The following is a 26,752-nucleotide window of genomic DNA, read 5'->3' as shown; positions in this document are numbered from 1 at the left end:
TTCATAGAGTCGAGTGATTGTTTTTTTTCCCACTCTTTGAGTTTTCTGAGTTGAGAAACTTTAAAACTTTTACCAACCTATGGGGTACCCCGTGATGTTTCAATATTAGCATCTAATTTTCTAGAAGTGGAGACTTTTAGTAAGATTCTTCTTACCCACATGGGGTTTTCGTTCCTGCGTTCCAGTGTGGCCCTGAGCGCAAAGACCTTCAGAAGGGCTGCTGATGAAGATGACAAGTGTCCGCTGCAAGCTGGCCCAGTATCTAGAGGACCTCGAAGATGTGGACCTCAGGAAATTCAAAATGCACCTAGAAGATTACCCGCCTGAGAGTGGCTGCATCCCACTCCCCAGGGGCCAGATGGAGAAGGCCGACCATTTGGATCTAGCCACACTCATGATTGACTTCAATGGGGAAGAAAAGGCCTGGGCCATGGCTGTGTGGATCTTTGCAGCTATCAACAGGAGAGACCTCTGGGAAAAAGCTAAGAAGGACCAGCCAGACTGGAGTGAGTAAACAAGAAGATTTTTTTTTTCCCTCACAGTAAAGTACATGTAACCTAAAATATAGAATTTTAGTAATTTTAAGTCTTGGTAATTTAGTAATTTTAAGGCTTAGTAATAAGAAAGCTCACATTATTGTGCAACCAACTTCCAGAGCACTTTCCCTCTTGCACAACTGACACTCCTCCCTCACTAGGTGATGCCTCTCCATTACCTCACCCTGTCTCCTAGCAACCACCATCCTGTTTTCTGTTCCTGTGAACTTTACCACTATGGATTCCTCATGCAGGCAGAATCACGAAGTGTTTGTCTCTTGTGACTGACTTATTTCACTTAGCATAATGACTTTATGTATCTCAGAATTTCCTTCTTTAAAAAGATTAATGACAAATATTCGTGTATATACTACACTTTGCGGTCTCTTCAATTGCCAATGTTTACTCAATGTCTTCCTTTCTTTGGTTTTGAATTAGAGTCTCACATATCCCAGATTGGCCTCGAACTTGCTATGTACTCCAGGCTGTCCCCAAATTCAAAATCCTCTTTCCTCTGCCTTCTAAGTGCTGGGAGATTATGTCCTTCGCTACAAAGAAGTTGGCATCTTTAAAATGTTAATTTATTATCACCGTTTTTCCTCTTCTCCTGGTGGGGTATGAGAGAGAGGGAGGAAGCAGCTTTTTCTAATTCTGTAAAAACTCTACTTGTAGCCTGCTGTGACTAGTACCCTGCTCTCTGAGTCTGTTTCCTGCTGAGGCCCACCTCTGGTTTTCCAATCAGCTCCTGGCAGATGCTTGTTCGCTCTAAACAAGTGAAACAGCAGAAAGGATTCAGAGTAACCAGAAAGTCATAGGCAGAGGATGCTGAGTTGGAAGGGGTGGGGTAGCTCAGCAGTAGAGCGCCTGCCTAGCATGCTCAGGGCCCTGGGTTCCATCTTACACCACTGAGTCAGTGGAGACGAGGAGGTGCATAGCAAGGCAATTGTGATATAGGAGAGAGAGATGGAGCTGTGTGATATAGGAGAGATGAAGCTGTGTGATATAGGAGAGCGGAGCTGTGTGATATAGGAGAGAGAGAGCTGTGTGATATAGGAGAGACGGAGCTGTGTGATATAGGAGAGATGGAGCTGTGTGATATAGGAGAGAGAGACGGAGCTGTGTGATATAGGAGAGAGAGACGGAGCTGTGTGATATAGGAGAGAGAGACGGAGCTGTGTGATATAGGAGAGAGAGACGGAGCTGTGTGATGTAGGAGAGAGAGAGAGCTGTGTGATATAGGAGAGACAGAGCTGTGTGATATAGGAGAGACGGAGCTGTGTGATATAGGAGAGAGAGAGAGACGGAGCTGTGTGACAAAGGACAGTTTGAGTCACCATGTGGGTGCTGGAAACTGAATCCAGATCCTCTAGAAGAGCAGCCAGTGCTCTTAACCACTGAACCACCTCTTCAGAACCCCCATACTGGGCAGTTGTAATAGATTTCGCTCTTTCACTAACCCCATAAAGAAATTACTAGTACTATTCATGCTTTCAAATGAACGGCATAAGTCAGGGAGAGGATCTAATTACCCAGGGCTCCCCACTCAGAGCCAGGCATATCCAGAGTAAAAAGCCAGGCAGGACTATAAAAGTATAGCCACGTGGTGTTGGCTTTCATATCGGGATTTTAAGTGTAAAAACTGCCACCAGTATTTGAAGTTCTCGTTTGGATTAAAGTGAGACCTTAAATGAGAATATAATTATTGAGGGCTTAATCTGCTCAAGGTTTAGATTTTTCTTTTGTGATCTCATTGCTAGTGGTGTTGTCTTCTCCTTCCTTCCGTCTCTCCTGATCTTCCTTCTTTAGAAAGGGTCTCACATAGCCCAGGCTTGCCTACAACTCTCTGAGTAGCCAAAGATTACCTTGAACTCCTGGTCCTCCTGGGTACCAGGGTTACAGGTGTGTACTAACACCTTGCCTGGCTTATGTGGTATAGATAGAGTTGGTCCATATTAAGAAGGCACTCTGCCAACTGAGCTACAACCCTGGCATCATCTTACAGAATAATTTTATATCCATAGGAGTGGGTATATCCTACACTTATGTTCCTGTCTGTGTTCTTAATCTACTGGATATGTTTTCTGGGAGGGGGCTTTTGTTACAGCACTCCTAAATTTCCCCTAGGAAGAAAGTTCAGACTATTTGGACACGTAGTTCTTGGCTGTAGGTACATATTGGAATCTCCTTAGGGTTTTCTATGGATAGTGATGCCTAAGCTTCAGCACAGAGTAAGAATTGCTTCGAGTAGAGTCCTTCTTAGAATTTTAAAGTTTTCAATGTGAATTTAGTCAACCAGTGCTCTGAACTTCTTCATTATACAGACTGACAATAGTCATTTCTGAGGACCTAAGAATCTAGACACGGCAGCACAGGATATGACCCAAATGGATTACATACATGCAGCTGAGGTCAGGGAAGGGTGGGGCTGTCAGGAGAACACTGAGGATTATGCACATAGCCTCCAAGTCAGGGTACTAGGGAAAGCCAAGGACAGATGATGGCAAAGGAACCCTGTTTGTTCTCATATGGACTCTATGGACGTCTGGGCCTGGAAAAGACATTCTGTGTTCGGGAACACAGTGTTTGATGGTTGACAGCTACTCTTTCAAAGTGAGGCAAGCAGAATCATGCATACTGGGGTTCTGATGAAATAACTATGGCCTGCCACCTGAGCCATGTTTACTCCCCTCTCCTCCTCTTTTTCTTTCTTTCCTTTGCTTTTCCTCTTTGAGACATGATCTCATGCAGCCTAGGCTGGCCTTGAACTCACTACCAGCTGGTGATAACTCCTGAAGTTCTGGTCCTCCTGCTTCTATCTCCCAAGTGTTGAGCTTAGAGGTATGGGCTGTCATACTTGGCTAAGCTATGTTTAATTCAGAAGGGCATTTGACCCACCCCATACTACCCCATAGACTAGGCTCAATTCTACCCTCTGTGTTAGGACTTTTTGATGTACTTTGTGTTTTTTCCTTTTGTGTTTAGGTGATTCGTATGCTTCTAATCTCACCGTGATATGCCAGGAAGACAGCCTTGAAGAGGAGTGGATGGGTTTGCTGGGATATCTTTCCCAGATCTCGATTTGTAAGAAAAAGAAAGGTAGGCATGGGGCTGCTGCTTCCAACTTTGTTTTGAGACCTGGAAGAGGAGGCCAAGGGACTGGAAAGCAGGGAAGCTTGGCCACTCTCCAAGTTTCCTCCTCAGGGAACAAGGCCTGTTACAGGACCACCTTCAGCTGAAGAAGTAGATGCATGGCTTCTTAAAGTCCCAGGGAAAAGGTTTACTACAGGCAGATATAGGCTTTAGTTAAAGGTATAAGGCTGAAATAACAGATTTTCTGGCTGGAGGCTGTGCCTGTGGTACTGGCTTTCTGCTCTATCATGAGTGGGAAGTAATTGGTGACAGAGTTTCAGGGACCTGATACACTTGAGCAGTGAGAGAATTATACCTCCTATTTCCCTAACCCAACCCAGCCGTTACTTCCTTTAGAGTACAGGCACTTGTTTTTTTTTTTTTTTTTTTTTTTTTGCACATGGACATGTTTTAATATTAATCTGCATTTTATGTTGCCTTGACGCTTTTGGGAAAACAGTAATAGATATAATGAGATACCTGGAGAACACGTTGCTGCTAGGGCCTATGGCTCCCTAGCCACCGGCTTTTGACTGGACTTTCAGAGCCTGACATGAATCCCTACCTTGGGACTAGACCTCAAATCCAATCATAGAATGGTTGGTTACTGTCATGGCAATTATGCCACTATTGCATCAGTGAGTATAACCTTGCTATATACATATGAATGTTTGGTGAGCACATTATCTCTAGTCGACACTCAGCATTCTATGCATGTTGTTGTTGTTGCTATTGGCTCCTCACTATTCTCAGTGTTCTTCCTGTAAGAGCATAGGTCCACTCATAGCTTATTGTTGGGGAAGAGATGTGTGGGGGCTTTTCCGAGTCAACCTTGCTGTCTCTGCTGCAGATTACTGTAAGATATACAGACAACATGTGAGAAGCAGGTTCTACTGTATCAAAGACAGGAATGCACGTCTGGGTGAGAGTGTGGACCTCAACAACCGCTACACTCAGCTACAACTGGTCAAGGAGCATCCGAGCAAGCAAGAGAGGGAGTATGAATTACTGACCATCGGCAGGACCAAAACGTGGGACAGACCCATAAGTTCCATTAAGCTGGAGTTGTTGTTTGAGCCCGAGGATGAACACACAGAGCCTGTGCACACAGTGGTGTTCCAGGGAGCAGCAGGCATTGGGAAAACGATACTAGCCAGGAAGATTATGTTAGACTGGGCATCCAGGAAGCTCTTCAAAGACAAATTTGATTATGTATTCTTTATCCACTGTCGAGAGGTGAGCCTCAGGACACCAAGGAGTCTGGGAGACCTGATTGTCAGCTGCTGTCCTGACCCAAACCCACCACTGGGTAAGATCCTGCACAAGCCTTCCAGGATCCTCTTCCTCATGGATGGCTTTGATGAGCTGCAAGGGGCCTTTGATGAGCACATTGGAGAGGTCTGCACAGACTGGCAGAAGGCTGTGAGGGGAGACATTCTGCTGAGCAGCCTCATCCGAAAGAAACTGCTGCCCAAGGCCTCTCTGCTCATTACAACGAGGCCCGTAGCCTTGGAGAAGCTTCAGCATCTGCTGGACCACCCTCGCCATGTTGAGATCCTGGGTTTCTCTGAGGCCAAAAGGAAGGAGTATTTCTTTAAGTATTTCTCAGATGAGCTGCAGGCCAGGGAAGCCTTCAGGCTGATCCAAGAGAATGAGATCCTCTTTACCATGTGCTTCATCCCCCTGGTCTGCTGGATCGTGTGCACGGGGCTGAAGCAGCAGATGGAGGCTGGGAAGAGCCTGGCCCAGACCTCCAAGACCACTACCGCCGTCTATGTCTTCTTCCTTTCCAGCCTGCTGCAATCCCGAGGGGACACGGAGGAGCACCTCTTCTCTTCCCACCTACAGGGGCTCTGCTCACTGGCTGCAGATGGAATCTGGAACCAGAAAATCCTATTTGAGGAGTGTGATCTGAGGAAACACGGCCTGCAGATGACGGACGTCTCTGCTTTCCTGAGAATGAACGTGTTCCAGAAGGAAGTGGACTGTGAGAGAGTCTTTAGTTTCAGCCACATGACCTTCCAGGAGTTCTTTGCTGCTATGTACTATTTGCTGGAAGAGGAGGAAGAGGGGGTGGCTATGAGGAAGGGACCAGCAGGCTGTTCAGATCTTCTGAACCGAGACGTGAAGGTTCTCCTAGAGAATTACGGCAAGTTTGAAAAAGGCTATCTGATTTTTGTTGTCCGTTTCCTCTTTGGCCTTGTAAACCAGGAGAGAAGCTCCTACTTGGAGAAGAAATTAAGTTGCAAGATCTCTCAGCAAGTCAGACTGGAACTGCTGAAATGGATTGAAGTGAAAGCCAAGGCCAAGAAGCTGCAGAGGCAGCCTAGCCAGCTGGAACTGTTCTACTGCTTGTATGAGATGCAGGAGGAAGACTTTGTGCAGAGAGCCATGGACCACTTCCCCAAAATTGAGATCAATCTCTCTACCAGAATGGACCATGTGGTTTCTTCCTTCTGTATCAAGAACTGTAGTCGGGTGAAAACGCTTTCCCTGGGGTTTCTCCACAACTCACCTAAGGAAGAAGAAGAGAAAGGAGGAAGTGAGCACACGGACCAGGTCCATTGTGTTTTCCCAGAGCCCCAAGCTGCCTGCTCTTCCAGGTAAGGAAATTTGACCTCAAGCAGATGGTAGCCTGTGTCTTATGCCTCGTGGTCACTTTCCTTGGTCCTTACTTCCTCTCCTCTCTTTCTGCTTTTCCAAATATAATTGCCAAGCTTCGTGACAATGTGACTACCACTCTTTTATTGGTAGAGAGTGATTTGTGCTAGGCGGATAAATGGGATTGAGGACAAAACCCAATAGACTAAGAAATAAGCATCTGGGGAGCACACCACTTCGGCACAAGGTGTCAGGTGGACTCAGGTGGACTGTGACAGTGTGTGGAAATGTTCATAAACCCCCCATTGCTTGTATCCTCTGGCTCACTGTCTTACTTTAATCCATGCTGCTGTATCAGATGCTTGAAACTAGGTTATTTTTGAAGATAAAGGTTTATTTCTTATAGTTGTGGAGGATGGGAAGGCTAAAGAGGGAGCACGCCACATACTATTCTTACCTATTGGATGGAGGGAAGCCACTCCTTGGTTATCTCTTTCACAAGATACCGTTATTGTATATGAGGTTTAACCCAGTGACTGAACCATCCTCCAAGGACCTTACCTCCTGATCCCATCTTTCTGAGACTAGGGTACCAATATGAGTTTTTGAAGGGCAAAGTGAACATTCAGACGACACCAGTGGGAGAGGGAAAGAGAGAGGAGATAGAAGAAGACAGACTTTCTCCTTAGGGCCCTAACTGTACTGAAGAAAGGTTAAGAGGCCAGACTAGAACCATACACCTATGAGGAAGGCAGGGACTCTGGCTAAAGCCCCTGATGAGAAGTGGGGATCCTTTACTTTGGGTAACAGCCATTTTACTTGCTGGGCAGAGGCCTTCTTTGTTTGTTACAGAACCTTCCAAGAGGACTAGCTGTAGCATGAACACTAAAAAGCCAGAGACAGATATTGGGGTTCAAGCTGAAGATCAGAAAAGCAAAGCAGCCAAGCCACTGGAGAGTTTTTACCTGTACCAAAGCTCAGACAAACAAAGAGGCAATTGGGTCCTTAACATGACTGTAGACTACAGCTGTCTCCATCAAACCTCAAGACTGCAACTGTCTCCTCCCATTTTATATTTCTCTCCACCCAGCCTATCACTCCCGTCTCCACCTTCTTAGTGCTGGGATCACCTTTGTGTGAGCTCTGTTTCTCTTTTAGACAGATTTAATCTTGTGTAGCTCAGGGTGGCCTTGAGTCCTGGGATTAAGGGTCTGTGCCACTCCCTGACCTCCAGTGGTTTAACTCTGCCTTCTGATCTTCAGGCGAGTTTTATTTATTAAAACACAAATAAAACATCATTACAACTAGCCATGTGGATGTCCGCATCAGAGTTTTGGAGTCACAAAGCCTGTCCTGTGCGTAAACAAAGAAGTTCTGCCTTTTTTTTTTTTCCTTTCAAAGCTAGGGCTTCATGTAGCCCAAGCTAGTTTTGGACTCATTGTGTAACTGAGAATGACCTTGAGTTTTCAATTTTCTACTATTTTCTGAGTAGTAGGGTTACAGGTATTGACAAGTATGCTCTGCTGTTATGTAGCATGAGGAGCCAAATCTAGGATCTCAGATATGCTGGTAAACTTCATTCCTGTTCCTCAGGCTCTGCATTTTCATAAGACTACGGGGTATTCTAACGTGAATCCCTGGAAATGACTGTAAAACTAAAAACTACTAATGTAGATGGGTGTTGCTCTTAAGATTCGGACTTTTCTTCTGTGGTTGCAGCATGGCCTCAGGATTGTCGACAACACTCCCAATGCATTGGGCAGCCTGGGTCAAAAGTGCTCCTTGGGCCACTCGGCTGCATGTCCTGGCCAGGGGCACAACAGCAGTCTAAGGTGGAAAGGAGGTGGCTGAGGATGTTTGCAGTAAGCCTAAAAGCTTACTTCTTCGAATCTCAAAAGGAGCCTCTCTACCCAAGGCTCTCCCGCCTGCTTCCCTCTGAATCAGCAGTGGGTTTATGGCTGGTGGTTGCCGTCTAGAAGACTTTTCTATGAATAGGTGCCAGGAGCTCTGTCCTGAGCTCTAGTTTGTTATCATTAGAAACCGATTTTCTTTTCTGTCCTTTTTCCGTGCTGTCTTAGACTGGTGAACTGCTATCTCACGTCTGGCTTCTGCCGAGGCCTCTTCTCAAGTCTAAGCACCAACGAGAACCTCACTGAACTGGACCTCAGCGACAATACTCTGGGGGATCCGGGCATGAGGGTGCTGTGCGAGGCACTCCAGCATCCAGGCTGTAACATTCAGAGACTGTGGTGAGTCCCCGGGTGTGTGCGTGTGTGCGTGTGCATGTGCTTGTGTGTGTGTGTGTGCGAGAGGGGGGAGAAATGAATGGGAGGAGACACTAGAGAAAGATCTTTGATGGTCTGGTCAGTTGTTTCCATGCTAATGTAAAAAAATGACCAAGGGCCAAGTTCTGAAGGCTTTAACTTTTTTTTTTTTTTTTTTTTGGTTTTTCGAGACAGGGTTTCTCTGTGGTTTTGGAGCCTGTCCTGGAACTAGCTCTTGTAGACCAGGCTGGTCTCGAACTCACAGAGATCCGCCTGCCTCTGCCTCCCGAGTACTGGGATTAAAGGCGTGTGCCACCACGGTCCGGCAGCTTTAACATTTTTTACCTCAGGTTTGGACGCTAAAGTTCAAAACCACACATCTACTGGTTGGTTCCGAGTCTCACTTCCTGGCTTGTAGATGACCATTTCCTCCTTGAGTCTTTGCATATCTTCCTGCTGCCTGTCTGGGCTCTCACTTCTTACAGACATTTCTTGTATCTGATTCCGGCCCCACTGGACTAGGGCCAACACTGTAGAGTCAGTTTAACTACACATTTGAAGTTGCCTATTTCCAAATATGGCTGCACTCTGTGGACTTCTGGAATAGGACTTTGACACATTAAGCTTGGAGGAACAGAGTTGACTCTATTATGAACGGGCAGGCTGAATGACGGGAGGAAAGTCTGGAGAGTTTTAGGTGGAGAAGATGAAGAAGAGCTGAAAAAAACTATTTCTTGGTGGCCAAGCCAAGCCTGCGTCTTCCATTCTTTCTGGGACCAGGCTTCTGGGTGAGAGCTGGGAAGTTCCATTACAGATGCTAGCGGCTGGCAGTATCAGAACATACTAGAGTGCTGTGGGATGTGAGTTTCTTATACCCCATTCTATGATCTATTTTATTTAAGTAATTAACTCTAAATATATGGAACAAGAAAAAAATAAATCAAAAAATAATACAATTTAAACTTTTCTATTTTTCTTTTCTTTAAAATATGTGCGTGTGTGTTGGGTATGTTGTCTATATCTGTGTGTGTGTCTGTCTGTGTGTGTGTGTGTCTGTGTGTGTGAATGTGGGCCTGCACATGTCACAACATGCATGCAGAAGTCTGAGGGCAACTACGGAAACTGGTTCCAGGGACAGAGCTCAGGTCCCTAGGTTTGGGTGACAGGAACATTTACTCACTAAGTTACTTCACTGGCCCCAATGTGGGGAGTCAGCTGAATTCCTAAGGAGACTCCATTAATTCCTTTTGAGGCAGTGTTGGAGGTGATGTCATTATTTTGTACTTAGTCTCACCTCTTAAAGGTGTCAGCACATCTCACATCACCACACTGAGGATCAAGCTTCTGACATGTGACCTCCTGGAGGCAAACATGGCCTCCTGGGGACAAATGTGACCTCCTGGAGGCAAATGTGGCCTCCTGGAGGCAAACGTGGCTTCGTGGAGACAAACCACCACTAGAGAACTGCACAAAATGAATCACCGATTGTAATCAGTGCTGTTCCAAGCTGTGTGGGGCACTGACAGACAGACGGATGCTCACACAGGCACTGGTCCTGGGCTTTGCTTCAGCTTTGCTGACATTCCCAGTAGTTCTTCTTTGTGGCTCATGGAGATCTGTTCACTAAGGAGAATATCTATGGGAGACTGGGAGTCAGTGCCACGTAGAATGGGAAAATGTGAACGACCAGGCCAGCACAGAGAGACTCTGGCTGCTCTTCCCCCACCCTTGCTAGCTGTGTCTTCCTGCTTGTGACATTGGTGACCCTGCCCCACCCAACAGGCTAGGAACTTTATGAGAACGCCTGTCAGCTGGGCTTTCTAAATTGCTCTTCAGTGTGGAGAGAGCGCTGGGATTAAATTGTCAAGCAAAATCGGTGGAAGTATGAGGCTTGCAAAGACTTTTTGTGTAGATGAGAAACCCAGCGATGCATGCCCAGTGATGCTTGCCCAGTGATGCATGCCCAGTAATGCCTGTTAGAAATTCTTGAGGACAAGAGCTCCAGGCTCCTCACTCTTACATTTAAAAACCTAAAAGTGGATGAACACAGTAGCCGTGGGCTATGGCCAGGTGAGCAGCAGTTCACTTCTTCACACGTCCTGTGTGTCGCTCAGGAACTCTCCGGTTACTCCGGAACACGTTTGCTTCTGCCTCGTGTGGAAACCAAATCCAGACTGGAAGGCAAGAGCGGTGAGGGAGGCTGTGCATCAGCTCTCCCTCCATTTGATGAGCACCTGAGATAGCCCAACTCAGAAGGAGGAAAGGCTCTTTAGGTTCAGGCTTTTAGTCCCTGGGCGGCTGAGCCTGTTGTTTGAGTCTGAGACGGAATATCATGGTGGTGTTCTATGGTAGAGGAGCCTGTGCACATCATGACGACTGAGGAGGGCAGGAGAAAGAGATAGAGAGGGGGAGAAACAGAGAGACAGATGGGAGAGAGAGACACACACACTCCCACAGAACACAGTACCTCAATTCCCCTTTAAGGTCACCCCCTCCCACCCCTCACCCCACCCCCCGCAGTGACCACAAGTCCTCCTCGAGGCTCCAAGGCTCAGCTTCCCAGAAGTTTCGCCACCTCCCCATAGTTTGACCCTGTGGGTCTGGGGCACATGTAGGATCCAGATTCTGACGGGGTCACACTCTGGTGTCTGATTCTGTGCTTGCCATGAAGGTTGGGGCGCTGTGGACTTTCCCACCAGTGCTGTTTCGACATCTCGTCTGTGCTGAGCCACAGCCAGAAGCTGAAGGAGCTGGATCTGAGTGACAACGCCTTGGGGGACTTTGGAGTCCGGCTTCTGTGTGTGGGACTGAAGCACCTGTTCTGCAGCCTGCAGAAGCTCTGGTGAGTGCGGCCCATCACCCAGGAAGCTCTGTCATTGAGGTCCCTTTCAGGAACTCGCTGATGGACTAGAATATTCTCAGTGGCTAGGAGGACTTCCTGTGGTCCCTTCTGCTCTTTTTCTGGTCATTTAGGCAGCCAGTGGTGGCTGTGGGGAAAGCTACGTGTGGAAATATAACACTGGTGTGTATGTGTGTATACATAATCAAACAAAGTATGTCTGAGAAAATAAGACCCCTGCAGGGCATCATGGGAGAAGAGTTTTTTTTTTAGTTTATTTATTTATTAAGGATTTCTGCCTCCTCCCTGCCACCGCCTCCCATTTCCCTCCCCCTCCCCCGATCAAGTCCCTCTCCCTCATCAGCTCAAAGAGCAATCAGGGTTCCTAGCCCTGTGGGAAGTCCAAGGACCACCCACCTCCATCCAGGTCTAGTAAGGTGAGCATCCAAACTGCCTAGGCTACCCCAAAGCCAGTACGTGCAGTAGGATCAAAAACCCATTGCCATTGTTCTTGAGTTCTCAGTAGTCCTCATTGTCCGCTATGTTCAGCAAGTCCGGTTTTATCCCATGCTTTTTCAGACCCAGGCCAGCTGGCCTTGGTGAATTCCCGATAGAACATCCCCATTGTCTCAGTGTGTGGGTGCACCCCTCGCGGTCCTGAGTTCCTTGCTCGTGCTCCCTCTCCTTCTACTCCTGATTTGGACCTTGAGATTTCAGTCCGGTGCTCCAATGTGGGTCTCTGTCTCTGTCTCCTTTCATCGCCTGATGAAGGTTAATATTCAGGAGGGTGCCTATATGTTTTTCTTTGGGTTCACCTTCTTATTTAGTTTCTCTAGGATCGCGAATTATAGGCGCAATGTCCTTTATTTATGGTTAGAAACCAATTATAAGTGAGTACATCCCATGTTCCTCTTTTTGGGTCTGGCTTACCTCACTCAGGATAGTGTTTTCTATTTCTATACATTTGTATGCAAAATTCAAGAAGTCCTTGTTTTTTTTACCGCTGAGTAGTACTCTAATATGTATATATTTCATACTTTCTTCATCCATTCTTCCATTGAAGGGCATCTAGGTTGTTTCCAGGTTCTGGCTATTACAAACAATGCTGCTATGAACATAGTTGAGCATATACTTTTGTTGTATGATAGGGCCTCTCTTGGTTATATTCCCAAGAGTGGTATTGCTGGGTCCAGGGGTAGGTTGATCCCGAATTTCCTGAGAAACCGCCACACTGCTTTCCAGAGTGGTTGCACAAGTTTGCATTCCTACCAGCAATGGATGAGGGTACCCCTTCCTCCACAACCTCTCCAGCAAAGGCTATCATTGGTGTTTTTGATTTTAGCCATTCTGACAGGTGTAAGATGATATCTCAAAGTTGTCTTGATTTGCATTTCCCTGATCGCTAAGGAAGTTGAGCATGACCTTAAGTGTCTTTTGGCCATTTGAACTTCTTCTGTTGAGAATTCTCTGTTCAGCTCAGTGCCCCATTTTATAATTGGGTTGATTAGCCTTTTGCGGTCTAGTTTCTTGAGTTCTTTATATATTTTGGAGATCAGACCTTTGTCAGTTGCGGGGTTGGTGAAGGTCTTCTCCCAGTCAGTGGGTTGCCTTTTTGTCTTAGTGACAGTGTCCTTTGCTTTACAGAAGCTTCTCAGTCTTAGGAGGTCCCATTTATTCAATGAGGCCCTTAATGTCTGTGCTGCTGGGGTTATACGTAGGAAGTGGTCTCCTGTGCCCATGTGTTGTAGAGTACTTCCCACTTTCTCTTCTATCAGGTTCATTGTGTTCGGACTGATATTGAGGTCTTTAGTCCATTTGGACTTGGGGAGAAGAGTTTTGAGAGCTCATAATCGACCCTCAGTCCTCTCATTGAGCAGGAAGAACATGGTGCTGGCGCAATGGAGGTGCTTCCTTTATTGTGCGCTGCTTTACTGAATGTTTCTAGGAGACCTGAATTCTTCTTATTTATTTATTTTTTTTAAAATTTTATTGTTTTATTTATTTATTAAAGATTTCTGCCTCCTCCCTGCCACCGCCTCCCATTTCCCTCCCTCTCCCCCGATCAAGTCCCTCTCCCTCATCAGCTCAAAGAGCAATCAGGGTTCCCTGACCTGTGGGAAGTTCAAGGACCACCCACCTCCATCCAGGTCTAGTAAGGTGAGCATCCAAACTGCCTAGGCTCCCCCAAAGCCAGTACATGCAGTAGGATCAAAAACCCATTGCCATTGTTCTTGAGTTCTCAGTTTCTAAAGAGGTAAGAAAGCACTAGAGGGTGGAGGAGGCAACTCAGCTGGTAGAGTGCTGGTCTAGCATACGTGAGGCCCCAGGTTTGATTCCCAGCACTGAATTAAACCAGATGTGGTGGCAGAAGGATCAAAGGTAATAGAAAACAACCAACAAAGAGCTCTCTCTCCTCTTCTGCTACTCCTGTCCCCAGAGGCTGGTCTTTCCCCTCCCCTCTTTTCTATTCCCATCTGCCTGGCGTTTGTCTCTCACCCTCCACGGCACTCCTCAAACCCTCCAAGGTCCAGTTTCATGCTACATCATAACAACTTTTCTTTTTCATCGTGAGGCAAGATCTTGCTAATTTCTCGGGGGGTGTGGGCTTTAGCTTAAGACTGTTACCTCAGCCTTCTGAGTAGCCGAGTTTGCAGGCCTCTGCTACCGGGCCTCAAGAAAATTCTGCCCTAAAAGTGGTTTTGATGATATAATTTATCATGTATACATTAAAAGCCTGTCTTTATATTATTTCTCTTTCTCTCTGTGTGTGTATGTACATGCACACACACATGTGCATGCCATGGCACATGTATGAAGGTCAGAAGACAACTTTTTGGAGTCAGCTGTCTCCTTTATGTGGGTTCCAGAACTCGGGTCTTCAGACTCGGTAGCAAATGCCTTTACTCGCTGCACCATCTCCCTGGTGCCCATATGTACATTTTATTTCAATAAAAGCCAGTGAAGGGAACAGGAAAGATGTTCTAGTGCAGGAATGGGTCTAGTAGCTGTTGTCTCACCAAACGGGGAAGGGATGAGAGAGAGCTCTGTGGAGCTGAGGTGCAGATTTCAGTGGAGGGAGCAGCAGGAGGTGCAGTCTCCTGGCACATGGTACAGAGGCATGAGAGATGGCACTGACCCTGTACCCTCTGCATGCAAGGTTGGTCAGCTGCTGTCTCACATCTGCGTGCTGTGAGGATCTCGCGTTGGTTCTGAGCTCCCACTGTTCTCTGACCAGACTATACATCGGAGAAAACGCCTTGGGAGATTCAGGAGTTCAAGTTTTGTGTGAAAAAATCAAGCACCCTCAATGTAACTTGCAGAAGCTGGGGTAAGTAAGTCTTCGTCTCTCTGTGGAAAATCCAATTCTCTTCAGAGATGGTTTATTTGGAAAACATGGATGGGGCCACTCTAGGAAAGGTTCATCAGCTGGAGATGAAGTGGGGGCCGCAGCATGAGCATCAGACGTGGTTTGACGCATCAGATTCATGCAGCACACAGCAGGGATTCTGCACTGCAGATTCAAGGAGCCACAGGTTTAACCAGCTGTGGGCTAAAAATAGTAGGAAAAATTATGTCTGCATTTGATGTATATGAACCTTTCTCTTTGTCATTATTCTCTGAACAATACAGCATACTACTTATGGTGTAACATGTATGCCATGAGAGGTATCGTAAGTAATCTGGAGATAATTTACAGTCCATGGGAGGATGCACAGAGGTGTTAGGCAAATACTCTGCCTTTTTACATGAGGGACATGAACACCCACAGATGTTGGCACCTGTAGGTGTCTTAGAAAAAGTTACCCAAAGACACCGGGGAACAGTGGCATTACTACTGACGAGGTGAGTCCTACTTACTGGCTCATGGCAGTATAGTCAGAGCTTCTTAGTGGTTGTGCAGCTCTATTTCTCCCATTGAGCACGAAACTTGCTTCTGAGACCTGTACGAGGGCAGTAACCCCTTTACTGTGTGAGCGCTTTCAAGGACGTAAATGAGTTCTGTAAAGCAAGTTCTCTGCCCTGAGCTCTCATCCCCCAACCGCAGCTTCTCAGGTTCTGCACTGGAGCAGCAGCCCCAGTCTCTAGTCCCCAAAGATAGCATCATACTAATGTGGCACAGATGTCTCTAGATCCTCAGCGGTGGCACAGCTCAGCATCAGCACCAGTCTAGCCAAGCTCTCCCAGGAAACAGCTGGATTGGGGATGTTTCTCTTGGCATCCAGACCCGAAGACCCAGTGAGACTTTTACGTTTGGGGGTGGGGTGTTCTGTTTTCAGTGTGATTTCCTTATGTTTGGTAGTCTATATGTCTTTCAAAAACTCAATATATTCATTTATGGATTTACTCATTTGCTTATTTAATGTGCACCCCAGCACATGTGTGGAGGTCAAAGGACAACTCTACAGGGTCAGTTCTTCTCTTCCACCTGGACATGCCTCCCAGGGACGGAACTAGGTTGTTCAGCTTGGCGGCGGGTACCTTCCCCAGCAGAGCCATTTTGCTGGCCTCACATCAGGTTTTTGAGGTTGGAATTCTGCAGCGAGTAAAAGCACAGACCGCCAGCTAATGGCCATTGGCTACTCTTTCACGATCCTCGTGAGAATCAGCTCATTGCCCTCTGGAAATGGAGCTAAGTGCTCACCAATGCCTGTATTTCACAAAGAGGTGAAAATGGGGCTCAGGAGCTCCAGATCTCCGCCTGTGGGTGCTGGCTAGAACCAGACACCCTTGTGCGATTCCCCAGCCCACCCCTTTGCGAGTACCTCGGTCTGGTTATGTTCACAATTGTACTCTGCGAGGTTTCAGCATCTGCTCCTAACCTTACCCCCGTCTCTGCTAACTCAGCTGGGAAAGACTAAAATGTCCTTTCTGTCAATATCTATAAATAAAACAAACAAACTGAATATGTCTTCATTCACATGATTGATAGAAATGGCAGCTAGATAAATATTTAGGACACAGTAAAGCAAGCTGAGCATACTGGTACAGGCCTTTAATCCCAGCACTTGGAGGGCAGAGACAGGTAGTTTTCCATGAGTTTGAAGCCAGCCTGGTCTACTTAGTAACTTCCAGGACAGTCAGAGCTATATATGAGATCCTGCCTTTGAAAAAAAAAAGGTATAACAAGATGAGTCTGGACATGTGGCTCAATTGGTAGAATTCTTGCTTAGCATGCATCATGCCTTGAGTTCCATCCCTAGTACAGAGTAAACTGGGTTTTGTTCACATTCCTGTAATCCTAGCACTTGGGAGGGAAAGGCAGGATGATCAGAAGTTCGAGGTCATCCTCAGTTACATAGTGAGTTTGAAACTAACTTGGGCTACACAGATCTATGTCTTAAAAAAAAATCCAAAATCCAAAACACCTGAAATCAATTATCCATAATTAACCACCAATATTAATTGTAAACTCTGATACTTCCCTGAGCATGCTCTATTAGCCCAGCCTCAGACATTACCAGATTGCCTTCCTATACTGCTACAGCGTGGCTTCTGAATGAACGGATGGGATCTGGCCCCTGAGTTTCCTAAGGTCGCTGGAGCTCTGTTACGGGTCCTGATGGTGGATGTGATCTTGTTTCCACGCACAGCGCTAGGGAAGGGGTAATCCATTGGCCACAGACCGGGATGTGGTAGTGTTGGCCTCAGGATCCTGTCCCACTTCTGCCGGTCCTTCCCAACTCTTAGCTTGGCTCATCCCTGCAGCTCATCCTTGCCCTGTGAGTGCTGCCTTTCACGTTGAGGTGATGGGTTCCTCTTTTGTAAATTCGGCACTGGCTTCTCCCCCTGTGATCTGCAGCTTTCCCCACTGATTTCCTGTTGTTTGTTTCTACACTCTCTAAGATGTCTTATGTAGCCCCAAGTGTCAATAACCACCCATAGACAGATGTCTTCCCAAATAGATCTCACACCCAGATGCCACTTCTGAGTTTTGCTACAAAAGTATCATACTTAGTTTAACGTAAGGAGTTATCCAGGTTTGTGAAGGTGAAAGTGAAAAGTGTCTCTGTCTCTGCAAACCTGGAAGAACAGGCTGTGCTCTTAACCTCTGAACCATCCAGCCTGGCAATTGAGATCTTTATTAGGACCATCAGGTGTTCTAGATGGGCAAAGTATCACAGCTTCACAGAGTTAAACAAATGCAACATAAACAAAAATAACATACCTTAAACTATTTCCCAACAACTTTCAATTCTTTCCTTGTCTCCTTCCTTCCTTCCTTCCTTCCTTCCTCCCTCCCTCCCTCCCTCCCTCCCTCCCTCCCTCCCTCCTTTCTTCCTTTCTTCCTTTCTTTTTTGGAGGGGAGGACCAGTTTTCATTCTACCTTCCCCTCATTCTGAGCTGTATTGAATTAGTTTTCTATTCCAAGGCCTGGCCTGTTCTTCTACTTTTCTTTGTCATTCATAATCTCTTCCTCATGGAAGCTTGGTTGATCCTTTTCTTCCCATGGACAAATAGGAAGCTTTCATTATTTTTCACGTAATTATTCTGGTTAATAATGATTGCAATTATTTTTTTTTACATATCCTGTATAGAGTGCCTACATGTATCCGTGGGCGTGCGTGCCATTGCGTGCATGTAGAAGTCAGATGATGACTCATAGGGCTTCATTCTCTTTCTTTCATCACGTGGGTCACTGGGATCAAGCTCAGACCATCAAGTTTGGCAGCCAAGAGCCTTTTTCTGCTGATTCATCTCACCAGACCTCAAATAATTATTCTGCTCTCTACTTTTATTACTTAAACGTAGAGATATGGAGGTTAGGGTTGTAGCTTAGTTGACAGTGTTTTCCTGGCATACAAAGCCCTGGGTCTGATCATTAGCATGTCTTAAATAGGGTGTGGTGGTGCATGCTTGTAATCCCAGCACTGCAGAGGATCAGAAGTTCAAAGTCACCCTAGACTATACAACAAGTTAGAGACCATCCTGGGTTATGGGAGATTCTGTCTCAAAAGAAAACAAAAAAAGGAAATAAAATTAATACTACTATCTTGAGTTTGTAATAATGGAATAAAACAATCATATTTGATACCATTATCCTACATAATAAATACTCAACCATGTTAGAACTTCTTCAGTTGTCATCACGAGACCGTTTTGTGAAATAGGGCAGATTGCTGATAAATAGGAAAACCATATGGAATTAACTGAACGCAGCAGGTAGCAACCTGTGTTCAGGACACAGCACAAAGCTATCTAGGGTTTATTTTGGTTCCCAGTGTGAGGGTACAGCTCATGGGCAGACGTGGGGGAGTGCAGGAGACACCGGGAGACACATTGGCAGGAGTGTGAAGAGGCTGGTCATGTCGAAGCCACAAACAGGACGCAGAGAGAGACAAAGGTTGCTACTCCCTTGACTTTTTCCTTTTAATTCAGTCTGGGACCCCAGCCCATGGAATGGTACCACCTATATTCATTTAAGGTAGGGTTTCTTACCTCAGCTAACCTAATCTAGACAATTCCTCACAGATAGGCCCAAAGATTTGTCTTAAAAGTGATTCTAGATCATGTCAAGTTAACAGTTAGTATGTAAACCCTCATGGGGATTGGCTGGAACTGAGATATTGCCAGCGGGTGGGCTGACAGTATGTGGTTGTTTGATTTTCAAAACATTTTGCCATGCATACTCATGCCTCAGCCTCAGTGGTTACCAACATTCTAATCACCTGGCTAGGGCACTGTCCTCTTTTCCGTGGTGCCAGGAAAGGAACCCAGGGCCTCATCCGTGCTAGGCATGGATTCAGGTGACTCCATAACAGTAGGAGGCTGTTCTTCTCTGGGTGGATCTGGTGGATCAGGCCAAGCAGAGAGCATGGACCTGAACTGGCCAGAGTTATAAGGCCCGCCTTCTAGTGACCTATTTCCTCCAGCCAAGCCACACCTCCGGATGGTCCCACCAAAAACATGTCTAAACAGCACCACCAACTGGTGACCCAGTATTCAAGCATGTGAGTCTGGCGGGGGAGGGGGTGGGGAGGAACGGGGACACATATTTAAAGCACAGCGCTTGGCTGTAGACAGTGCTCAACTTGACCCAAGAAGAGTAAATCAAAAATTCTTGGACTGTTGTGAGGTCTGAGAGGTAAAGGCTCCTTCCATCAAGCCTGATAACCTGAGCTTCATTCCTGGGACTCGCAGAGCCGTCCTCTGAGGTGCATGCTCTCTGTCTCTGTCTCTCACAAAATGTAATAAAAATGTAATGATCTCTTTCCATCGGTAGTAATACAGATCAGTGGTTTTGTGCTAAGGGACAGGCAGATGGATGGGAGGTGTGACAGACGGCGGATGTGGTGAAATCACCCCACCTTACCTGGCCCACAAGGTCCCTGCCCCCTCTTTTGCCCCATCACTGTAAGTTACAGCAAGTCCCCAGAATCCCCACTGAGCCTGACTCTGCCCCTACCGCACATCTGTCCTTAACTTTCAGGGAGACACAACCTCATGACCGCTGATTTCCAATCTGTGACAGGTGTGTGGTACTTGTGGCGGCTGCATTGTTATCTTGCCTGAGTGACATCAGAGTCAAGATGGCTGTCTGCAGTGTCAAAGGATTGTAGTTAGGGGAATGTGGGGTGTTCTTTCAGATGAGGCGGCCCAGAGGAGTGTCTGCTGCCAGAGGGAATCTGTGTGAGAAGTGTGGGTGCATCCATCAGTCCGATCATTTGCTTTTCTCTCTTTCTCTTGTGCTCATTCAAGCACAGCGTATGCTGAGGCCCTTGTTCCCCTCTTGTGGGATCCAGAGATGTGGATTCACGCTTCAGATTGTATCCAAGATGCTGGCTTCTGACCTTTAAGTCGGAGGATGCAGCTCAAAGCAGCGTGCCATGTCTGAGAGAGCCTGGGCACTGAGAACTCTCTTTCCTCTGGTTTTCCTATAGGTTGGTGAATTCTGGCCTCACTTCCGTTTGTTGTTCAGCGCTGACCTCTGTTCTCGAAGCCAGCCGGAGCCTCACGCACCTCTACCTACGAAACAACACTCTTGGAGACACGGGGCTCAAGCTCCTCTGTGAGGGACTTCTGCACCCCGACTGCAAGCTACAGATGCTGGAGTGAGTCCAGGGGCTGCCTGAGGTGATGGGAATATGTGGTGGGAGTCCATAGGCTGCCTGAGGTGATGGGAATATGTGGTGGGAGGGAGACTGGAGAGCAACCAGGAGGCAAATATTACAGAGCTACAGTAATGAAAACAGTGTGGTATTGGCATAAAAACAGAGAAGTCGACCAATGGAATCATATTGAAGACCCGGATTTTAACCCACAAATCTATGAACACCTCATTTTTGATAAAGAAGCTAAAAGCATACAATGGAAGAAAGAAAGCATCTTCAACAAATGGTGCTGGCACAACTGGATGTCAACCTGTAGAAGAATGAAAATAGACCCATATCTATCACCATGCACAAAACTCAAGTCCAAATGGATTAAAGACCTCAATATCAGTCCGAACACACTGAACCTGACAGAAGAGAAAGTGGGAAGTACACTACAACAAATGGGCACAGGAGATAGCTTCCTATGTATAACCCCAGCAGCACAGACATTAAGGGAAACATTGAATAAATGGGACCTTCTGAAACTGAGAAGCTTCTGTAAAGCAAAGGACACTCTCACTAAGACAAAAAGGCAACCTACTGACTGGGAGAAGATCGTCACCAACCCTGCAACAGACAAAGGTCTGATCTCCAAAATATATAAAGAACTCAAGAAACTAGACTTTAAAATGCTAATTAACCCAATTAAAAAATGGGGCACGGAACTGAACAGAGAATTCTCAACAGAAGAAGTTCAAATGGCCAAAAGACACTTAAGATCATGCTCTACCTCTTTAGCAATCAGGGAAATGCAAATCAAAACAACTTTGAGATATCATCTTACACCTGTCAGAATGGCTAAAATCAAAAACACCAATGATAGCCTTTGCTGGAGAGGTTGTGGAGGAAGGGGTACACTCATCCATTGCTGGTGGGAATGCAAACTTGTGCAACCACTCTGGAAAGCAGTGTGGCGGTTTCTCAGGAAATTCGGGATCAACCTACCCCTGGACCCAGCAATACCACTCTTGGGAATATACCCAAGAGATACCCTATCATACGACAAAAGCATTTGTTCAACTATGTTCATAGCAGCATTATTTGTTATAGCCAGAACCTGGAAACAACCTAGATGTCCTTCAATGGAAGAATGGATGAAGAAAGTGTGGAATATGTACACATTAGAGTACTACTCAGCGGTAAAAAACAATGACTTCTCGAATTTTGCATGCAAATGGATGGAAATAGAAAACACTATCCTGAGTGAGGTATCCCAGACCCAAAAAGAGGAACATGGGATGTACTCACTCATAATTGGTTTCTAGCCACAAATAATGGTCATTGAGTCTATAATCTGGGATCCTAAAGAAGCTAAATAAGAAGGTGAATCCAAAGAAAAACATATAGTTGTTATCCTGGGTATGGGAAGTAGACAAGATTGCCGGGCAAAAAATTGGGGACTTGGGGGTGGGGTGGGACAGGGGTAAGGGGAGATGGGGAGAGAAAAGTAAGAAGGGGAGAATGGGGGGAACTTGGGGAAATGGGATGATTGGAAGAAAGGAAGGTTGGATAGAGGAGCAGGGAATCACATAACTTAATTAAGGGAGCCATCTTAGGGTTGGCAAGAGACTTGAACCTAGAGGGGCTCCCAGGTGCCCAGGGTGATGTCCCCAGTTAGTTCCTTGGGCAGCTGAGGATAGGGAACCTGAAATTACCCTATCCTATAGCCATATTGATGAATATCTTGCATATCACCATAGAACCTTCATCTGGCGATGGATGGAGATAGAGACAGAGACCCACACTGGAGCATCGGACTGAGCTCCCAAGGTCCCAATGAGGAGCAGAAGGAGGGAGAACATGAGCAAGGAAGTCAGGACCACGAGGGGTGCACCCACCCACTGAGACAGTGGGGCTGATCTATTGGGAGCTCACCAAGGCCAGTTGGACTGTGACTGAAAAAGCATGGGATAAAACCGGACTCTTTGAACATGGCGGATAATGAGGGCTGATGAGAAGCCAAAGACAGTGGCACTGGGTTTTGATCCTACTTTATGTTCTGGCTTTGTGGGAGCCTAGCCAGTATGGATGTTCACCTTCCTAGACCTGGATGGAGGGGGGAGGACCTTGGACTTTCCACAGGGCAGGGAACCCTGACAGCTCTTCGGACTGGAGAGGGAGGGAGAGAGGAGTGGGGGGAGGAGGAGAAGAGTGGGAGGAGGGGGAGGGAAATGGGAGGCTGGGAGGAGGCGGGAGTTTCTTTTTTTTTTCTTTCAATAAAAAAAAAAACTGAGTCTGAGGAGCGAGGAGTCTTCCTGGGTGTCGGTTCTTTAGGCAGACCTGGGACATTTCCAGATGGTGTGAAGCTCAATAGTTGAGTTTCTGCCAACCCCAGGCCTCAAAAACAGAGGCAAATTCATATGATATGGCATTGGTATTTTGTGGAAATCTAGGGGAAACAGTGCTTAAAAAAGTCAGCTAACATATTTCTGTTACTATTTTGGTCTGTGCAATCCAGTACATTGGGAAAAGAAACTTCCATCTGAAGGGGGACAGAAACATCAGTACTGTATAAAGCTGCTTCAAGCTGCTCATGCCTGGGCTTTTTGGGCGTGGGAAATAATGCCGGCTAAGACCTTGGAGACCGCGGGGCGGGATGGGGGGCTGAGGATATTTTCTTTACACCGCCCTCGTTTCTCGAAGGTTGGACAACTGCAGTCTCACCTCACACTGCTGCTGGAATCTCTCCAAAATGCTGACCCACAACCGGAGCCTCCGGAAGCTGGACCTGGGCAACAACGATCTGGGCGACCTGGCCGTGGTGATGCTCTGCGAGGTTCTGAAGCAGCAGGGCTGCCTCCTGCAGAGCCTACAGTGAGTGCCCAGGGGGCTTAGAGAGATCTGGGCCAGTTGTTGGAGATCTTAAAAAACAGAGCAATGTGGGGAAAGTTACATTCAACAGCAGCCAGGTATTTAGACTAGCCAAGATTCAATTGAGTGTGAAAGGCTTTATCCTGAAAACCAATAATCTCTTGAAAATAAATATTGTTCAGTGTGGCTGCTTTTCATTGAGATTTGCTTTTCTTTAAGGATGGGAAGTTTTTTCATACCCAATTGAATCCCAAGTGGTTTAAAATATGGAGGGCCTAGAGCAGAATGAACAAGGACCAAGAAAAGATGTATTCATCGACAGCCAAAGCCACATGACAAGGGGTCCTAGACGCCCCCAGAAGCTTGTGATCCTTAGTATGAATGGACCAGAAGCCACAGGAAGAACAAAGTTGGGGATAGGGATCCAGTAGAGGGATTGTCATGACTGAGCTGGGGGCTAGGCTCAAAACAGCCTAGGGGATTCTGGGATGTAGCCAGCTTGTCAGGTAAAACAAAACACTATCGATCAGGTAACTTAAACAACAGGAGTCTGTTTAACTGCAGCTCTAGAAGCCAGAACATCTGAAATGAGGTGTGGCTTATTTAGTTGCCAGAAAAGGGCTCTTCTTCACTAGCAGAGGGCCTGGCTCACCGTGTGCTCACACTAGCAGAGGGCTGGCTCACCGTGTGCTCACACTAGCAGAGGGCTGGCTCACCGTGTGCTCACACTAGCAGAGGGCTGGCTCACTGTGTGCTCACACTAGCAGAGGGCTGGCTCACTGTGTGCTCACACCAGCAGAGGGGCTGGCTCACCGTGTGCTCACACTGAGGGTGAGATGGGAAGAGGACAGGTTTCCTGGGATAAGGGTTCTAATCCTGTCACAAGGACTCTGTTCTTAACTTTTGCCCAACTTCAGTCACCACCTGCAGACCGTACCCCACATTTCAGGGTAGGACTCCAACACAGGCGCACTCTGAAGGTGTGCGAACGCACAGTCCACAGCTCAACCTGACGTTGTGGGAAAAGACGCAGGGCGAGTGCTCCATCTCCTTGGTTAACTTTCAAGGAAACTTTTTAAAACAACAATCTCAGTTTTGTTTAAAAGTGTAACTTACATATGTACATACCCACAGTGGGAGGTAAACCAAATGCTAACAGTAGTGAAAGTCTAGCATTGCCAGCCAAAGGGGCATCATTGGATGGGTTTTATTTCAAGAATTTCTCTTCTGTATTTGTGAAGCTTTCTGGGATGAACCTGAAGGACTAGGGGAAAGTGTCACTTTAAGATACAGGAAAGTCAATGTTGTAAAAAATACCTCATTGTTTTCCAAGGAAACCACGTCCACGGTGTTCACACTTACTCACGTTCATCTTCACTGTCGACAGAAAGCAGACTACCGTTTCTTATTTGCTTTTGTGAGTTCTTTTTAGCTGAATTCTGCTTATTTACATCATCTTCATTGGTTTTCTTTCTTTCTTTCTTTCTTTCTTTCTTCCTTTCCTTCTTTTCTTCCTGGAGCTTGCTGTTTAAACCTGAACACTTTTCAACTGAGGAACGCTTACCTGGTTTTTGATACCTGATTGTTCCGTCAGTTGGAGATCATCTGCTTTGGCAGCCTCTATCTCTGCTTTAATTTTCATGACTTCTTCAGCTGCTAGATCTCCATTTTTAAAACCACTACTTGAGGCTGCTCATCTTCTTTGTCCCTGTGATCCCCATCATCATCTGAGAGCTGAGGCTGGATTTTCTTGGTCTCTAAGGTGGGGCCTTCCTTGAGGCGGGACAGGAAGGCGGGTTCAGTGGGGAGCACATAAGACACCTGGTTCTGCTTGCTTATGACGGTTCTCCTTTCAAGGAAATTTTAATGAAGAAAGTGGATTTGGTACTTAAGTTGACTGTGGTGGCTCATACCAATAATCCCAGCATTCAGGGAGTGGAGGCAGGAGGATGTCTAATTTGAGAACAGCCTCACTACCTAACAAGATCCTGAATAAGAAAATATGTGCAGACTGTTTGAGAGGCATATCAAGAAATTGCAATGCGTAGATTTGTAGGAAGTCTCGATTAAATAAACATATTGTAAAATATTTCCGAGACAGTTGAGGAAAGTTCAACATATGCTGAACATTGACAGTAAGATGTGAGAGAACATTGCAGTTTTCTTGTAAAAAGCATTGGCCATTAGATATTACACAGTGAGATAACTATGAATACATGGAGTCACGGTGTCCAGTCAGGAAGGTGTGGGAAGCCAACAGACGAGCATGGTTGACCATGAGCTGCTTCAGCTGTTGAACCCGGGAAATGGTGTAAGGGGATTCACGCTCCCTCCTGTCTATCTGAAAATGAGGGTCAATATACAATAAGCTGCATACAAAACTCTGTAGCTCCAGCTTGTCAGGGGCCTGAGGAAGGAGGATTGCTTGAGTCTAGAAGTTTGAGGACAACAGACAAAACAGTGTGACTTTCTTTAGAAAGCACAGAAACGACATTGGTTAGGAAACTCAGTATTTCAGGGCATGGAGATGGGATTAAAGGAAATGAGATTACATGCATGTACACACACACACACACACACACACACACACACACACACACGATGATGTCTTAAGTGCCCAGGCTGGCTTAGCTTTAAACTCACTAGGTAGCCCAGGCTACCCTTGAACTGTGCTACTCCTCCTGCTTTAGCCTCCCAAGCGCACACATTATATAGGTCTACACCCCCACACCAGATGAGCTGACATTTTAAAGGCCCAATTCCCAGTTTTCTGAGAATCTGACCAAAGCTTTCTTTCTGTTTTTATAGGTTGGGTGAAATGTATTTTAATTATGAAACAAAATGTGCCTTACAAGCGCTTCAGGAAGAGAAGCCGGAGCTGACTGTCGTCTTTGAGCCTTCTTGGTAGGCGTGGGCACAGGACTGCCAGGCGCCACCGTCCTGCTCCGTGCCCTAGTGCACACCATTCTTCAGGGTTGTCAGACCTGCCTCCACCATCAGAACCACGGCCAGGGCTCTCCTAGCTCAGGGTCTGCAGCAAAGGCTCCTGTGGGAGCCAAGGATGTTTCCCCAGTGAAGACACTGGTAATGCGAAGATGGCAGAGGATGCGGCTCCGTCACGTCCTCAGCTGGCAAGGTGTTCCCTCTTGGTGACCTCATGGAACGAACTCACAGAAACATTCCGTCCTTTCCTCCGCTCATGCTCTTCTTTTTTTCTTCCCCCACGTCTCTCCCCTTGTTTTCTTTACATTTGTCCGTATCCTTGTTCTTGGTCTTCTGTTAACTGACTGTACCATGTAAGTAGGTGGCTGTGTGCTAAATGGCAAGTTTGTGGTAACTACTCATTTTTTTTTACTTTTTAATAGTTATGTTTTTTATTTAGCTACCCAAAAGTCCAGAGATTTATAAAAATCCATTTTGTATTTATTGTATTCATGTACTACTTTCTTAATTTAAAAATGTACCTAGAATTCTTTTAAG

General features: G+C 46.4%; 1 protein-coding gene and 1 pseudogene across 4 annotated transcripts; one reads left to right on the top strand and one right to left on the bottom strand.

Annotated features, from left to right (window-relative positions):
- Positions 1-223: 223 nt before the first annotated feature.
- On the top strand, positions 224-26,752 carry Nlrp3 (NLR family pyrin domain containing 3). Of its 4 annotated transcripts, XM_041665289.1 has the most exons (9): positions 224-506; positions 3,519-3,632; positions 4,516-6,268; positions 8,345-8,515; positions 11,202-11,372; positions 14,527-14,697; positions 20,249-20,419; positions 23,105-23,275; positions 26,081-26,752. In XM_041665289.1, exons 1-9 carry the CDS (start codon positions 224-226, stop codon positions 26,178-26,180), a joined length of 3,105 nt encoding a protein of 1,034 aa, XP_041521223.1. In that variant the 3' UTR covers positions 26,181-26,752. The 4 variants fall into 4 exon arrangements, with proteins under 4 accessions (XP_041521223.1, XP_041521227.1, XP_041521226.1 ...); XM_041665293.1 differs by lacking the exon at positions 8,345-8,515; XM_041665292.1 differs by lacking the exon at positions 14,527-14,697.
- On the bottom strand, positions 24,631-25,550 carry LOC121456141 (annotated as a pseudogene).

The sequence above is a fragment of the Microtus oregoni genome, unplaced genomic scaffold (genome assembly GCF_018167655.1).
Source record: "Microtus oregoni isolate MIOR12 unplaced genomic scaffold, Mior012 000015F_ref0000493, whole genome shotgun sequence".
In the NCBI taxonomy this organism is placed as follows: Eukaryota; Metazoa; Chordata; class Mammalia; order Rodentia; family Cricetidae; genus Microtus; species Microtus oregoni.
Note: the sequence above shows the minus strand (reverse complement) of the source record. Positions and strands in the feature narration are given on the sequence as shown.

Bases quoted from the DNA above. Each gene is read 5' to 3' on its own strand.
- Nlrp3 (XM_041665289.1), top strand. From the start codon at position 224: ATGAAGATGACAAGTGTCCGCTGCAAGCTGGCCCAGTATCTAGAGGAC. The intron at 3,633-4,515 runs GTAGGCATGGGG...TCTCTGCTGCAG, and splicing joins GATTTGTAAGAAAAAGAAAG to ATTACTGTAAGATATACAGA. The intron at 20,420-23,104 runs GTGAGTCCAGGG...CGTTTCTCGAAG, and splicing joins TGCAAGCTACAGATGCTGGA to GTTGGACAACTGCAGTCTCA.